This window comes from Echeneis naucrates, chromosome 6 (assembly GCF_900963305.1).
Source record: "Echeneis naucrates chromosome 6, fEcheNa1.1, whole genome shotgun sequence".
Classification (NCBI taxonomy): Eukaryota; Metazoa; Chordata; class Actinopteri; order Carangiformes; family Echeneidae; genus Echeneis; species Echeneis naucrates.
The window spans coordinates 19,624,980-19,640,702 of NC_042516.1; the positions used below are offsets into that span (position 1 = coordinate 19,624,980).

Genomic DNA, 15,723 nt, shown 5'->3' on the forward strand with positions numbered 1-15,723 from the left:
CCGGGGAAGGCCAGCATCCATGGCGCCATGCTGGGCAGGACCTCCCCGGAGGATACAGCCAGTGACAGCCCTCAAAAACCAAAGAGGATCTCCACCTGACATGTCATGGCTGACAGGCAGTGGGGGTTGTAACACCTGAATCGTCATTTTTGTTGCTTTCTGAATCTTATTCTCTCTAATTATGTCACCAGCAGTCTGATATGTTTGAGGAAGGGGCCTCTGATTGGACAGCAACAGCAGAAACCACCACTGACATTTAAAAAAAACCTTTACTTCTTCGTGTTTATATTAATAATCATAGTACTGAGGGACTGGAAAACTAATTCCTGACAGCAACATTTTTAGGCTAGAAATGTAAATGGCTCTAACAAGCTTTTCGAAATAAATCAGGATTATTGAGTGCAAGGATTAACTCGCTGTATTAATCACTTCCGAAGGAGACCGTCCACAACACTTATCACACCTGACAGATGAGAAACTGTAAAACAAATTATCTGTCAACAAATTATATGTGCGATGTGAATGCCTGTTGACCCGGCGTAAAGTCTAATTTGATCTAATGCACTCTGTTTCCTCTAATTACATTCTTCAGTCCATCAGCAGGAGCTCCCATGATTTATTGCCAAGATCCTGAATTACTGCAGAGTCCAGTTAGGACTTAGCTCCATGACGTTCATACTGCAGAATATTTGAGTTATGTAAGGGCAGTTTTAGTTAGTGATCATCCACAAATGCACTAATGCATTCTTTATTTTATTTTTTTTCTAAGCTAATTTTAATACCACAAGTCAGCACAGCTAATAATTAATAGAATTTCAAGCCAAACTACCAGGCGACCTCACCCGCTGTGGCCTGAAGTCATCCTCCTGATGTAAAAGAAAACTTGCTCACAGTAAGCTAGAGGGGACAGCTGACTTTTGTGAAGAGTTGTGTTGTGCGTTGCCTCAGGCTCAGCACAGAACAACACATGAAGCTCTGCAACAACTTCAGACGAGCTGAGCGAAGGCCAGAGCTGAACTCGGATCGAATAGTCCACAACACGATACGCTGCTTGTGCGCAACACGCAGCTTGAGGGCCGGGTCGTGTCTCCTCCCGGGGAGCGATCCAGGTGTCTAACCGGCCGCTTACAGTGTCAGCCACACAGGTGTGAAGGACCTGGAACGGAACAATTAGCCTCCCCGTTAGAGAAGCTCCCCTGGACCCGGAGGTGTTGAAGGGAAGGATTAGGCCTGCGCTAATCTCCTTTCATTCCCCACCTGTGTGCTGACACAGCGGACACTGAGCACCGCGGGGACACAAGATGAAAGAGACGGCTGCAGGGAGATGAACTTTCCACTAACCTTACTAATTCTTTTTGTTGACAGTATTTTCACAAGGAGATAACGGGATTATGGTGATACTCATCGGTAAATAAATAAACTGAAAAGTACACGAATTGCAAGTTTTATCAACAAACAAACAAACAAACACACACACACACACACAGAAGGTACAGCACATCAGGAGCCCAACTGTGAGGGGGTGAACTGTATATTATGTATGGCATTCATTGTTGTCGTTGCAACATGTGCCTGTATGAAAGGCCATCAGGGGCCACCTTTTCCCGCTGGGGGGCCTCGTGCCTGACTCCCCTGACGGCAGACCTCTGGATGTGGCTGAGGTAGGTGATGGTAAACGCTTCAGCACAGCCTCCAGAGTTTAAAGCTTAAGAAAGGATTGTTTCCACAGCTAAATGATAATAAAGCTAACAGCTCGTTTGGAGCTCCGAACAAACACACCAGGCTCGCAGTCTTTCCCTATTCTTCACCAAGTGAACTGCTCAGAGCCGTTCTGTGTGGGAAGTTGCAGACGTTGGCTCTATTATAAACATTTTCCTTTTATGCTAATCCATTACAGTTCTCTGGGCATGAATTTCATATTGCAGAGCAGTTTTATATGATCTCAACTTCTAGTGAAACATTAAACACATTAAAATGGCTGTTTTTTCACACTGGCTCTTGATAAATGTGTGGAGGTAGATGCACGTCTGTGCAAACTTTTATTCATTTATACTTTATGCTTGCTTTCTTTAGTGTTCTCCTGTTATTTTTTTTCTGTTGCTAACCATAGAGAAAACAAGTATGGTGTTCCTAAACTAAATAAGTAAATAAAAATTTAACACACTTTTATGAACATTTTATGACAGAGAACATTTATATTGTTTTGTTTTTTTTTTTAACTTTAAGTGACATTTAGTTGTGTTACAGCAAACAAGGTCTCTTGTAAATGCCAACTCCACACCCCAACAATAGCTCTACCTCCTGACAGTCTCCATCAAAGTTTAATCAGGTAACGCTGTCTACGCTGCTGCCACAGCCCAGATTCCCGTGTCAGAAATAGAGATGGACAGGACGAAGTCTGGAAAGAGAAGCAACATTCAAAGGAACGTAGGAATTTCTGCCGTGGAGTTTAGGGTTAGGGGGCAAAAGAACGACCAGCCGGGGTTTAATGACATTTTGATGACAGGCCGGACGGGGACCTGCGTGGTTCTTCTACGAGTTCAGGAAGAGAGCGGTGTAAGATGAGCCATGGGGGGTTGTATAGCTGCAAATAGATGTCTCCTCTGTTACATCTCTGCTCTGATAATACATGATGAGAGTCAGGAGCAGCGCAGGCTCCAGCTGCGCGTCACTGTGTAATTTCTGACTTGGCTCGTTATGCATCGGGCCACTGGGTCGCCTCGGCTTGATTAGCTGGGCATGGATGCATGATCGGTGTGCACTGTGTGATGGTTCTCACTGATATGGTGGAAAAACCCTACAAAGAGTGTTTGTTTTTTCCCACCTACCTCAATGCCAAAGTCATGTTTGTGCTCTTGGTATGTAGCTCAAGTCAGTCAGCTAGCCTGGCTGAGTCTGAAGGTCACTGACTCCATTAACCAGCTTTTCAAAGCCTCAGTTAACAAGATCGGCTTTATATTGTTTATTCAGTCCGTACGAAAGTATTTACAGGATTTACAGGAAGTTATGTGCCAGAATTTTTTCATTAGTATTTTTTGGCTGGGAGCCGTGACTTCCTGAATGCCCCCAAATCAGCTCATCAGCCGTCTCGGCCTTCATTTTTTACCAAACCTCTCTATTCCCACAACACCTCTGCTCATCTGGCCAATAACAGACGGTGTGCAATGGGTACGATCGCTTCAGTTATCTGACAAGCTGTTCGCTTTTTGAACACATCAGGGCTTTGAGTGAGAATCTACAGGATATGATGTTTTGCTCTTGAAGAAGTTTTCCAGCATGTGTATATATTTTTTATAGTTTTATTTTTTTTTTAAAGCGGGAGAAGAAGAAATGCAGCTTTACGGTTAATGGAAATATCATGGAAACTGTAATATTGCTAAGGCGATAAGTAGAATATCCAAATCACAGCAGCTGCTTTTCTGATAAGGTTGTTCATTGTAAGCACCATGATGTGCTGCAGAACTGTCCCGGCCACTATCATATATTCTCCAGATATATGGGTTCATGTTTGACCCCCCCCCAAAAAAAAAAACAAAAAACAAAACACAATGACAATATCTTCGTTCACACATTTTCTAAATGGTTCACAGATAATCTTCATGGAAGATTAAATTGTTTTTTTTTTTTCCTGTATTGTCCTTGAAAATTAGCTTTTTGCTGACGCATTTTTTGAATGCCTTCTCAGTGTCATGCTGGAGTCGACTGGTTCACACGGTGTGTGTGTGTGTGCGTGTGTGTGTGTGTGTGTGTGTGTGTGTGTTTAGGCTTAGAGGCTGCGGCTGCAGGTCGGGAGCAAAAGCAAAGAACAACAACAACCCCACAGCAGCTGCAGAAACAGTAACTTGAGCCTGACAGAGACTCTGTCGAAGGCGAAAGAATCGATTAGCATTCCAGCAACCACAATACCCAAATATACAGTGCAAAGATATTGCACACTTTCGCACTTTTATTGTCTGAGTGACCACAACAACCAGTGGGCAAACACAACAATGTGACAGTCCAGCACTGAAGAGAAGCATGAACTGTAACCCTCTGGCATACTGCTCCCGTAAAAATAACTCAAAACTGTAATTTCTGAGTGAGAAACATCTCAGCTGTGCAGTTATATTCTCTGTGTCATGTATGGAAATGCCACGGCTCATGTTCTAAAGGATCAGCGCTGCTCTCAGTTGGTGGTCTTCACTCTGCAGAGATGATCAATACAGCCAACAAATACTGTCGTCAATCAAAGAAAAAAAAAAAAAAAAAGAATAAATTTGGCCATTGGCCAAAAATGTTTTGACTTGTCATGGGACAATCCTTTAGGCCCTGAGCTCTTGTTAGAAAACGTCAATGACTGTAGAAAAATCGGTCTATTTACAGCAGAGACAGACCTACATTTGGATGCCGGTGATCAGATTTCAGCAGAGATAGATGAAGAGTGTGTTTGCGTGCCAGTGACTGTGTTTTTGTGTTGTGTTTTGTTTTTGTTGTTTTTTTTTGTTTGTTTTTTTTTTGGGGGGGGGGGGGATTACAGCTCTTCTGAGAAAAAAGAGGGGATGTAGGGGGCACGTTTTCGTTTCTCAGGGGAGGTGGGGGCCCAAATCGATTCCTAAAGAGCTGTGAGATTGCAAAAAGTGAGATTGAGCCTGCAGATTACGGGGACGAAAAGCACTGTGAGAACCTCCGTTATGTGGATGAGGGACGGAGGATTATGAGCCTCTAAATAATTCACCTAACGCACTCGTTTTTCTTCCTCAAAACACCATAAAACCCTTCAAAACTAGCACCACTCTAAAAAAAGAGACCAACGTTAATGATATTTTTGGATGAGTTATGTAAGATGTTACAGGAGTGAATCCAAACTATTTTTATTTCAAAGTGAGACCTCTCAGCATCATCATGTTCATTCATCACTCTGAACCATTTCAACCAAATGCCTCTGAATATTCAGTGAGAAGCATTTAGTTTAAACTAAAAATAGTATTCGCTAACAGGCGCCTGTGTGTCATCACTTGAGGATTAACAACGAGGCAACAGGTTCCCAGACAGAGGTCATAATAATCCCAAGGAGAGTCAGATCTCACTTCAGAAATCCAGTCGCCTCCTTATCTCTGCAGAATTCACTGCAAACATTTGAGATGAAAGCTAACTGCTTTGGCTCCATGTTTGCTTTGGGGAATCTCCTGCTTTCAGCTGATAAAACTGGAGTGATGTCTGGGTGCAAAGTTACAGCTAATCTCTCACACTCTGCCTGAAAATGACCCTCCTCTGTAACTCTCAAACGTCCGGTCTCCAAAGCAGGAGCACATAACCACATTCGGAAAGTTGTAAACATGGAGGCCCATTAGAGAGGAGATAAGAAACCACTGGGACAGATTCATTGTTCAACTTAACTGTGATCTAGATATTTACAAATGGTTGGTGCTTTAAAATGCTGCACCTTTTGATTCCCCCTTGAATGAATAGTCCTCATCAAAAGTCAGCGGGAGTATCTTTTAAACTCACATTTTGTGTTCTTCCTTACTGTTCTCTTGGTACAATACAAACCAAAGCTGGAGCCAGTTTTTAAAAACATGGCTCCTTAGTGCTTTCAAAGGTCAAAGACTCCGACGGGCTCGTCAAACTACAGAATTCTTCTTTCTGTTCACAGTAATTGTGTATTTGTTTGGTGCCAGTATCAAATGTCAGTGCGACATTTCAGCTTCACCTCAGACATCCATCTTGTGTGATAGCACATGTTCAATGTCACGGTGACTTGAGTACAGTACGACGTGTGAGGAACGGAAAGTCGGCGAGTCAAACTTCAAATTCCGACTCAGCTTTAATCTGAAGTTACACCCCGACCTCGCTCTTCAATTTCAAGTTGTGTTATGAGGGCCTGGAGTTTATGATTCGCAGAACTACCTGGTGAAGATCGAACAGGACTCTGCACTTCTTCAGCCTTAATTCAGACATTTAGCAGCCGAAACACAGACTCAACTGACCTGATTGTCAGTTTGGCTCTGAAAAATTCCCCTTAGCTGATTTAATTGTACGTCTGCAATCACTGTCCTGGTGTCTTGGAGACGGGCTGTGTGTTGTGTAATATTGTATACTGTTGGGAGACTAAACAACGCTGTTTTCAGTCTGCTTTATATATGTGAATGCATTTATGTTTTCCTCAGACTGATTTCCACATCTTTGCTAAAAGCAGCTGTGGCAATTGTTGGTAACTATCTAACAGCGTGTTCATGTGAATGTAGCTGTGTGTGTGTGTGTTTGAGTCACTGTGTCTGCTGAGACGTCCACCGCAGCGTCGTCATACCTGAGTGCTGCCAGACATGTCTGTCTGTCTGTACTTTCATGTAAGAAAAGTGTGTGTGCGGCTGAAAGTGGAATATCACCTTTCTTGTTTTGCTTTTGCGCCCCCAGTTCCATGATTTCACCTGTAAATCTTCTCCCAAACAAACTTTTCAGACAAAACAAGCTGTGGGCCTGGAGGACACCAGATTTTTTTGTGACTAGCACCTTTTAATAAAGTTATCAACCCTGAGACCCTGAGCTGTAATCTTGAAGGCAAACATCCTAAACGTTGGCATCATCCGCTGGCTTTGGCTGCATAATTTATAGCTGGAGTTGGCTGAGGGGAGTCACAAAAGAGAGAGATGCTGGAACGCAACTTACTACATAATCACACGGTTATTTGACCCGAAATCATCATACGAGACCGTGTCTCTAAAATAGCACCGCTGACCTCATGTGACGTTTCTCCCTTTTATTTCTTCAACATACCAATGGACAAACAAATGAGCTCTGTGGAAAACAAGATTTCTCTCCAAGGAGCGAGAAAGCTTTTACGAATAATAAAAATCTAATTTCATTTCCTCTCTGCTCGCCTCAACTGAACCAAAGCTGGTTCTTAACTTAAAATAACGTGATATAAACGCTCCTTTCAGGACCTCTACACCTTTATAGCATCAAGTCGTGAACATAATTGCCATGTATTATTCCCATACATCATCATAATTACAAAGTTAATGTCACCACAAAAGACACTTTTAGAAACAACAGAAATAACTTGTTATCTTCTCCAACTGTCTGGCATCCAGATGGTCCGACAGAGAGAAGGAAAAGCATTGTGGGCTTTGTGCAACAACCAACAGTCTGACAACTTTGTGGGCTTTTTTTTTTTTTTTTTTTTTTTAAGTAATTACAGTGTGTGCGGCAGAGCCTGAGGCAAGGTGTGAAGCAGTTTAGTCATCATCACTGGTTATCAGCAGCAAAAAAAAAAAAAAAACAGGTCACGTCTGAATGACGTCTGGGTGTTGGGGGGTGGAGGGGAAATCTGACACTCAGGACGGAAAGTGAGCCGAAGGGCAGATGCCCACTGAGACGGAGATGTGGTGCTCCTCTACACACCTGAAGAGACCATAAAATGAGACACTTCAGGGGTGTCGGACCATGTGAGCACAAAGGAGAAGGATTAATAAAGGACTTTCATACTAAATCCTCAGTATGAAACATGAACCAGAGTTAAATGACTTTTGTTTGTCTGTTTGTTTTTTTTGTTTGTTTTTTTTTAACCCTGCCACATTATCCTTTGACTCTGAATCATACAGTTCCTCTTGACGTGCGTGCTTGTGAAGCCCAATGATTAAATTTGGATGTTGAATCGGTCAAACAAATGTGAGATGTCAAATAAACACAGCTTGCACTCGCCCTCACGGTCCGGAGCTGAAGTGTCATCAGGCAGTGTAGCAGAGGCATCAAAGGAATACACAAAATAAAAACCTGGTTAAGTGATCTTTTGGAGGGTCAGAATAAGTTTGACTTCCCTAAAACAAGATTAACTTTTGACTACTTGTGTGTGAATTCGTACACTCATCCTTTTATAATTGTGCCTCACAGTAAGATTATTAAGTAAGTATCGGGTTAACTGTTAACTGGTGGAAAGTATTTAGCAGCTACAGAACCAGACAGGTCCCTTGGATAATGGAGAAAACCAAAACAGAGCAAAAAGAAAGGGAATGTGGCTTTAACATTTGCCAACAGTACGGAAACACAACTTCAACATGTCAGCTTTGTGCAACCATACCTGTTTCACATCAAATATTTTGATTACAGTATTAGTTGGGTAGAAAACAATGCAGAAGTAGAAATAACACCTTAGAAGTGAACTCCTCGGAGAGTTCGTGTATTTAAATCTGGTTTATCTCCACTTAAGAAAGACATTTTCATTTTCAACTCGACTGATCGTCTATTGTCTTTTTCTCTCTCTGCAGTTCCTCCACAATCTCTCATCACTGTTGAGTTTTTAATGCTTTCATGCTCTGCAAACTCCAATTTCCACTGAGCGTTGCTCACTCTGTTTCATGAAGCTGCAGCTCATATCTCTGATGGACAGACAGCGTTCATCGGATTTCGCCCGAACAAACCACTGCTATCCTATCATTCCTCCTCTCAGAGTTAGATCCGAATCTGAGGAGGTCTTTTTTTGGTCTTTTTATTTAAATCGTCCGTGACACAACAAATGGAGGAGTTGCATAAATTTGTCCAAAAAGCTGGAGCTGCCTCTGTGATCTGTTCTGAGAGACGCAGATGCTGACAGCTCTGGAAGTCTGAACTAAACTACAGTGACTGTAAATGAAACTCAGCGAGTCTCAGTTTGATGACAGCCAGAAATCTGTCTGATCCTGGAAACAGATAGAAACTGTGGAGACAGGGCAGCTAAAAAAAAAAAAACAAAACACAACAACATCAACAACAACAACAACAACACAAAACTTGAGGTCAGGTTGTATTTAAAAAAAAAATAAAAAAAAATCTTAACTCTTAACAAAGGCATCTAAATTGAAAAGGAAGGGGAACGAATCAGAGGAAATGTGGATGCCACACGAAGCGAGGAAGTGGGTGTATATCAGGGAAAACAGGAAGTAGAAGAGGATGTGGAAACAGGAGAGCAGAGTCATTTTTGACGTGGAATATGAGCCGGTCTTTAGCCCAGCTATGCAACAGGAGTTTTTGGTAATGCCGTGTGGATTTGAGCAGCAGCATAATTCAAGAAAACTCAACTGTGATGGTCCAGTTCAGAGGTGGAGGGAACCCCCTGCTGGTTGGAGGAAATACAGAAAGCCAACTCATCCAACTCACCCAACCCATTTGCGTTACATTCTGGATTGCAGTGAATTACAAAAACTGTTCTGGTCTGTGATGGCCACAGACACACAACTTCTGATTAACCTCTGTTGACTAGTTTGTTCTTTCCACATGAGCCAAACATTTACTGTCATAGCTTGCTCCAGAAATTGATTTATTTTCTATAAACTTTACATAGTTTTATTTGGAGATCGCAGATGTTAACGCTGCATGGTTGGTTCACTTTCTTGCATCTGTCTCATTTGTTTCTTTGTTTTGACTTACAGTGGTTGTTGGGAGGCTCCTTCCTGGTGAGGCAAAAGGTGAGGCCGAACAATGAGGAGCCTTAAATCTTGGAGCCAGTTGATTGGACCAAACCATCTCCTGATATCTGGGGGGGGGGGGTTAGTTATAGTTGGTGTCCATTTTATTTACACTCTGTTAACACTGTGTGTTATCTGGTTTGGTCAAGCAGCTGTATAGTTAGCTCCTGTCTCATTGTGTCTCATTGTTTCATGAGCATTAAATGGGGCTTTACCAAAAGTCTAGAGGGAGATGCATTAAAGAGGGAAGTCAAACAATTGAGTTTAAAGACTGTTTTAGCTGTTGGATTATAAAGTTTAACGCACCTTTACTCGAATAAAGAAGAAGATTGTGTTCGATGTCGGCTTGTTGTTTGTTGCAGACATCACACTACTAACATAAATTCACCTCCCCTCCCTCAGTCATCCACTCCATGATATCTTTACATTTCCTTTGTTAAAATACCTTCAATGCATACATTTTATTTTCTTGTCTTTTCAACCTTGTGACTCAACAATTGATTGCATAAGAGAACACTCATACGGCTGCTATGGTTAAATGTGGAGACATTCTTGATCATTTGTAAGAAGTTTGATGGGCAGTGCTCTGCATCAGGCCTCATCCCTCATCTTCTGCTAGTGAAAGTAGAACATTTTCAAAAACTTTTCTCTTCATTGCAGCTTGTCTGTTTCACCTCAAACAAATCAAAGAAGAAAGAAAAATTAGTACCAGACATTCATGCTCTGCAAATCGTTAAGTGCAATAGGTTTTTATTATATTCTTTATTATAGCATACCAGGAAAAAAACATGAAGCAAAGCAAAGCCATGTTCGGAGAGAAAATTCTATTCGTATTGCATTACATACATTAAAACAATAACTTATATCACAAAATTAGGAGTGTTGAAAACTCACACTTCACAGTTTCAGCCATCATCAAAAAATTCAAGTCAGTTGTCTTATCTCACCACACACACACGTTCATGTTTTACACATTTCATATCGACGTGCAGCACATTTTTCACTCCGGCTCTCCGAGGAAAACAAATGTGTTTTGTAAATGAACGCTTACAGAACATTATGCAATAGTTTTGTTGCACTGCCAAATCTCTCAGATGTAATCTCCTGCCCTCTGAACAGGTAAAGTGAGTTAATCTGAAACTAATCCAGCTATCACTGCCTTTAATCTCTTAATCCAGTTTTTTTTTTTTTTCTACTGAACCGTAGATTAGATCAAGTTTGCCGAGGAGTGTGAAGGCCGTCTTTGTCGTTTAAGAAGGTAATTAATCCCAAAAAAAAAAAAAAAAACAAGCCCAATCCTTATTCAACACTCGGTGAATTGATAAACTAATTGCATTTACTCTGACTTCATTGGTGGCTCTGTGCTGTGTTTTAAGACTGCAAATAAACAGCTATCAGTTCTGTGGGCAGATTTTCCAAGATATTTTTCATCAACTGGCCTCATTCCTCTTTTGTACAGGCCGTTTTTGTATTAATATATTTTTGTCCAGAATCAAACTTAGTTTACGTATTTAAATATGAATACAGAGGTCATAGGTCATTTTGAAATAGATACGCCGTCATCCATGTGCTAATTTTAGGGAGATGCTGCAGTTCAGTAGTTCAGAAACCAATAAGGGACTTCTCCAGTCCCTGTATCGTTCTATTGCAGGACATATTGTGTAGAATATACCTGCTCTAAAACTTCCTCCATCTACCCCCAACCTCCCACACATCTTTGACCTCCCCCCGTCTCCTCCTTCACGTGCAGCTAGTTGGTCTTGGTCACACTCTTGGTCTTCAGCTCTGCCAGTTTGCTGGTGACAAAGTTCCACTTGAAGGATGCGTCCTCGCTTCCTCCACCCAGCGAGACGTATTTGGAGAAGCTGTTGTTGCTCCTTCCTCCTCCGCCGCTCTCGTCTGCCTCAGTTACCTGCCCATCCTGGTTCTCCTCCCCCTCGGCCTCTGTCACCCCCTCCTCACCTTGGCTTGCCTCCACCTCATTTGCAGCCGCAGCAGCGGCTGCTGCAGCTTCAGATTGCTTCTTCGCAGCCCAGTTGGCTGCAAAGCTATCCCAGAATCCCGTGCGCCTGTTGGGTCGAGGAGGCTCCTCTGGCTTCACTGCAAGTGGACTGACAATTCAAGAAGAATGTTTGGCTTTTGAAACACAAACATTTTCTGAAATCTCTGTTCTATGTCATATAACAGAACAGAATTTAAATAACAATGCCTATAACTCATTTCACATTAAATAAATAGTTTGAAAATTGGGTTATGCACATTTAGCTCACCTTAGCCTGGTTTTGTACAAGCTAACTTGTCTACCACCACGTGTAAGTATATAACTGTTTGCACATGTCTCTGCTCAAGACAATGAAAGTGTGACCTTTAAAACCAAATGTACCACTGAATTGCACAAAATCAGTGTTTGAAAATGTATATATTTAGTGATCAGGTTCATCGTAAACATGATTTAATCTATGATTTAATCTACAAGGAGATAGCATATTTATTCCCCTAATGCCAGTTAAATAATGCGTTTCTTTATATAATCAGGGGATTAAAGCTGAAGCAGAAACAGAAAATATGCTTCATCAAGAGCTGACTGCCACCAAGGCCGATGTCAAATAACATAAACAGTAAATAACTTAGTTCTGCCCTGAAAGTTAATGGATTCCGCCCTAAACCTGCTCTGCTTCCCAAACCAACCAATATGGCCTCCTTGACTAAGGTAGCTCTAAAAAAATGCCCCATTGTTCCGAAGAACAAGTGCAGGAAGGAAACACTCACTGATCAGCGACCGGCGGGCTCTCGGTCTCCTCTAGAAGCTGGTGCTCATCGTCTTTGTTGAAGAGAGCTGATAATCTGTTCCAGCTCTTCGTCCCAGCCCCCTGCATCTGGACACACAGCCAGCCACACGCTCCGGGTCAAAGGTCAAAGCAAATTTGCATTTATGAAGTTCTCAAAGTCTTTTTTCAGTGATTATACAATATGACTCTTTTTTTTTTCTTTCTTTTTTAACGGCGAAGCTGCAACGTTCAGTTTCTGTTACTGAGATTAATTAAAAGTCGTATGAACAGCATTAACTGTTTTTGTCTTCAATCGTTCCACAGCAAAAAGAGCACATACTTTCTTGGCCAACTGGGAGACAGCATTAGGACCCTCCTCTTCCTGCACTGGACTCATATCATTCTCCACTTCTGTGACCTGCAGCAGTTCAATAAGAAAAGACAGGAAATGGCATCGATGCAGACAGCGCTGTCAGAATACACAGGATTTGTGCACATTGGTGGCCATCTAGTGCATATGAGGGATATTACAATACAAAGTATTAACCTGTTGAGAAAATCAGGCGTCTTCTACATATTAATATGAGTGTGTAATGATTTTAATTTTGATGTACACTTATACACCACCAATATTAGAAGAGTATCTCTAAAGATGTTTAGACATTAGGAAAGGTCATCGCAATATTGTGCCAGTTGTCTCATATTTCATGTAGATGAGCCTCGGGTTGACTTAAATACCTCCACTGGCAGCCTGGTACATTCATCTGAATGGAAACTATCTCTCCAAACAGACCCAGTTTGGAGAGAAGTTGTCGGCCGGCTCATGCAAACACACCCCGAGGCCTCAGCTACCGTCTCACCCCCCTGTCCGTCTGTCTGTCAGTCGGCCGGTGGAATGCTAACTAATCCTCGTGTTCAGCTCCCGTGCAGGATCGAGTTTCTGAGCACTACAGATCTGGGTCAGCTCAACGCTGTCTGTTAGGCCAGTGTCAAACACTGGATAGAGTACAGGTGCTGCACTGAGGCTGCGGAAGCCACTCAAATAAAACACAGCGAGTAACATACAACAATTTGAAATAGTCCACCACAAATAAATTGGCGCGCTTCAAATTCCCACTGATGCAAAGCAGAACCTGCTGTAGAAGCTGTTGTAACTGGTACAGACGGAGCAGAGTTTATGTACTGCCATCCAAAAGGTCGGCTGCTTCCAAAGAGTCATAAGAGAAGTTTGAGGAGTCATCATGTGATTAATGAGATAAGGAGAAGGGACCAAAACTCTGCTTTTGGTTAAGCTGCACAAAAGACACTGTGTTTTTGTTGGGATCCAGACAACTTGTAATTTATTGGTTTATTGTCACAAAACCTTTATCTGAGCGGATAAGTATATAAAAACTACGGTGTTAAGGTGAAAGCAGGATAATCTCTTAAATGCTGTGGAGTAGAGGTATGGAAGGGAAATATACAAATAAACGTACTGATACTACAGATGAAAACACCACATCTAATGTTGGCCTGACAAAGAGGCTGGAAAGTTCATAGCACTCCGTACCTCCTCGGCAGCGTCCTCCTCATACTCTGGGTTAAATGTCTTCAGCACTTTGCTCTTATAAACCTTCCACACAGGATTCATACTTGCAAAAACTGGTGCTCAAACTCTCCGGGCAAGACCTGTGAGGACCTCTCCACCTTCAGCCTGTCTCAGTTGGGCCAGCTTTGACCTGTTGACCATGTGTAAAGTTCTCCGTGGCTCTGCAGCTTGGGGAACCCGTTCAGCACCGAGGCCTGCCCTGGTTCATCGTGTTTATCCTGCTCAGATTGTGTCTGTTGTTGGCTGCTTTCCTTCCTCCACAGTGTTTGAACAGGTGAAGCTAGGTAGCATCCACGCGCACACACACGTAGCCACATTCAAGCGTCACCGTTCAGTATCCTGCCTTGGTTACCTGGAGACAGGTGTGGATTTCCTCATTCATAATTCAAAGGGTCTCTTTTCCAGAGCCAGAGGTCCATTGTCAGCCAGCATTGACAGACTGGCTCCTGTAACAGCACACACACACACACACACACACACACACACGACTGTAATGTTTGTGCTGAGAAAGAGTGATTAGTTTGATTATTAGTTCACTCATTCGTGAAGAATTCACTTCAAAGTCTTCCTGATGTACCAAAGCAAACAGAAAGCAGCAACACAGTCAGGCCAAAAAAAAAAAAAAAAAAAAAATCAACTGCAAACACACATTCATGGCTGCAGTTTATTTATGAAATCCAAATGAAATACCAACCTGTCAAACACTCCGCTCACCTCTCTGGCCGCTGACTCATAGTCATACTCTATTCCCATTGGATGCTCTTTCAGATGCACAAGTTGTCTTTTTTGGGACTGGTCTCTTGGCAACCTGAGATGGTTGGTGAGTGTCAAGTAGAGAGATAGAGATCGATATAGCTTTGATGAATGATTGGGTTTCATCAGCCGGCTACCACGATACAGTCAACTGCACAAATACACAGCGTTTTTGTAGCTGTGACTCAAACATGCTGAAGTCGATGAAACAACCAAACTGGCTGTCAGCATATTAACTGGATATGTTCGGTTTATTTCCTTATTGTATTACATACAATAGAAATACACCACTTGTCCATTTGCTATATATGAATTAAAAAAAGATCCAGCATAGATGTGAAGGTGATCTTGATTGCGCACCAGAGAAATTTAATCCAAGCTGTCCTGCAGCTCTTCTGTTCCTGGTTTTGATTACCATACAGACTTCAACACTAATGAAGCTCAGAGGTCGGCCAGATCCATAAGATCAACATGAATTATGAATGCAGTTCTATGGCCAAACACACAGAAACAGCAACCAGTTTGGCTATGGCCCGGGGAAGCTCAGGTTTCAAACCGAAGAGGACACACCCAAGTATTTATCAGAGCAGTCAGCACACCACCAGAGGCAGAGCGGCCTCTTTGATGGCCTGCGTATGTTCGTTAAGGATGAATGAAGGTGCTCAAGCTGTGGAGTCAAGTCAGTGGAGATTCAAGAATAATTCACAGAGGTGAAGCTTCAGAGAATTTCAGGCCTTATAGCGTCAAAATGATCTTAAACATTACGAGTTTGTAAAATACAAAGCAGTGAAATTGTTTTAATCAGCTGGAATTACCGCGGCCTCAACCTCACTTACAGGGACACCCTTTAATTCAGAGTAGTCCATAAAACGCTTTGGTGATACGAAAGATGTTCCTGCTTGAGTCACATTTTGTGTATATGACTTAGACATAATGGAGCTTATTCAGCTGGGAATCTCATTCTGTTACTTCAGTTAAGTCTCCAACACAGATTTTTCTTAGCTCATATATTACAACGCAGTTAATCATGCCAAACTGGTCTTTAACACGTCTTGTCAAATGGTTTTGTGTTCCTCAGCCTATTGAAGGATTTCAAAGAAAAACATTATGGACTCGTGTTACTGCTGAAGGCAAACATTTTCATTCTGCTCCAGTCTTTCCTGACTGACACGTTTGTGAGTCCTCCCCTTCACCA

At 42.2% G+C, this 15,723-nt stretch overlaps 1 protein-coding gene across 2 annotated transcripts; it reads right to left on the reverse strand.

Annotated features, from left to right (window-relative positions):
• Positions 1-11,150: 11,150 nt before the first annotated feature.
• On the reverse strand, positions 11,151-14,016 carry LOC115045406 (uncharacterized protein C1orf232). Of its 2 annotated transcripts, XM_029505067.1 has the most exons (5): positions 13,737-14,016; positions 13,458-13,467; positions 12,528-12,598; positions 12,189-12,295; positions 11,151-11,530 (listed from the first exon to the last, which is right to left on the reverse strand). In XM_029505067.1, the coding sequence occupies exons 1-5, from the start codon at positions 13,815-13,817 to the stop codon at positions 11,170-11,172; spliced, it is 630 nt and encodes a 209-aa protein (XP_029360927.1). In that variant the 5' UTR covers positions 13,818-14,016; the 3' UTR covers positions 11,151-11,169. The 2 variants fall into 2 exon arrangements, with proteins under 2 accessions (XP_029360927.1, XP_029360926.1); XM_029505066.1 differs by lacking the exon at positions 13,458-13,467 and having other exon boundaries at positions 12,528-12,605.
• Positions 14,017-15,723: the final 1,707 nt, after the last annotated feature.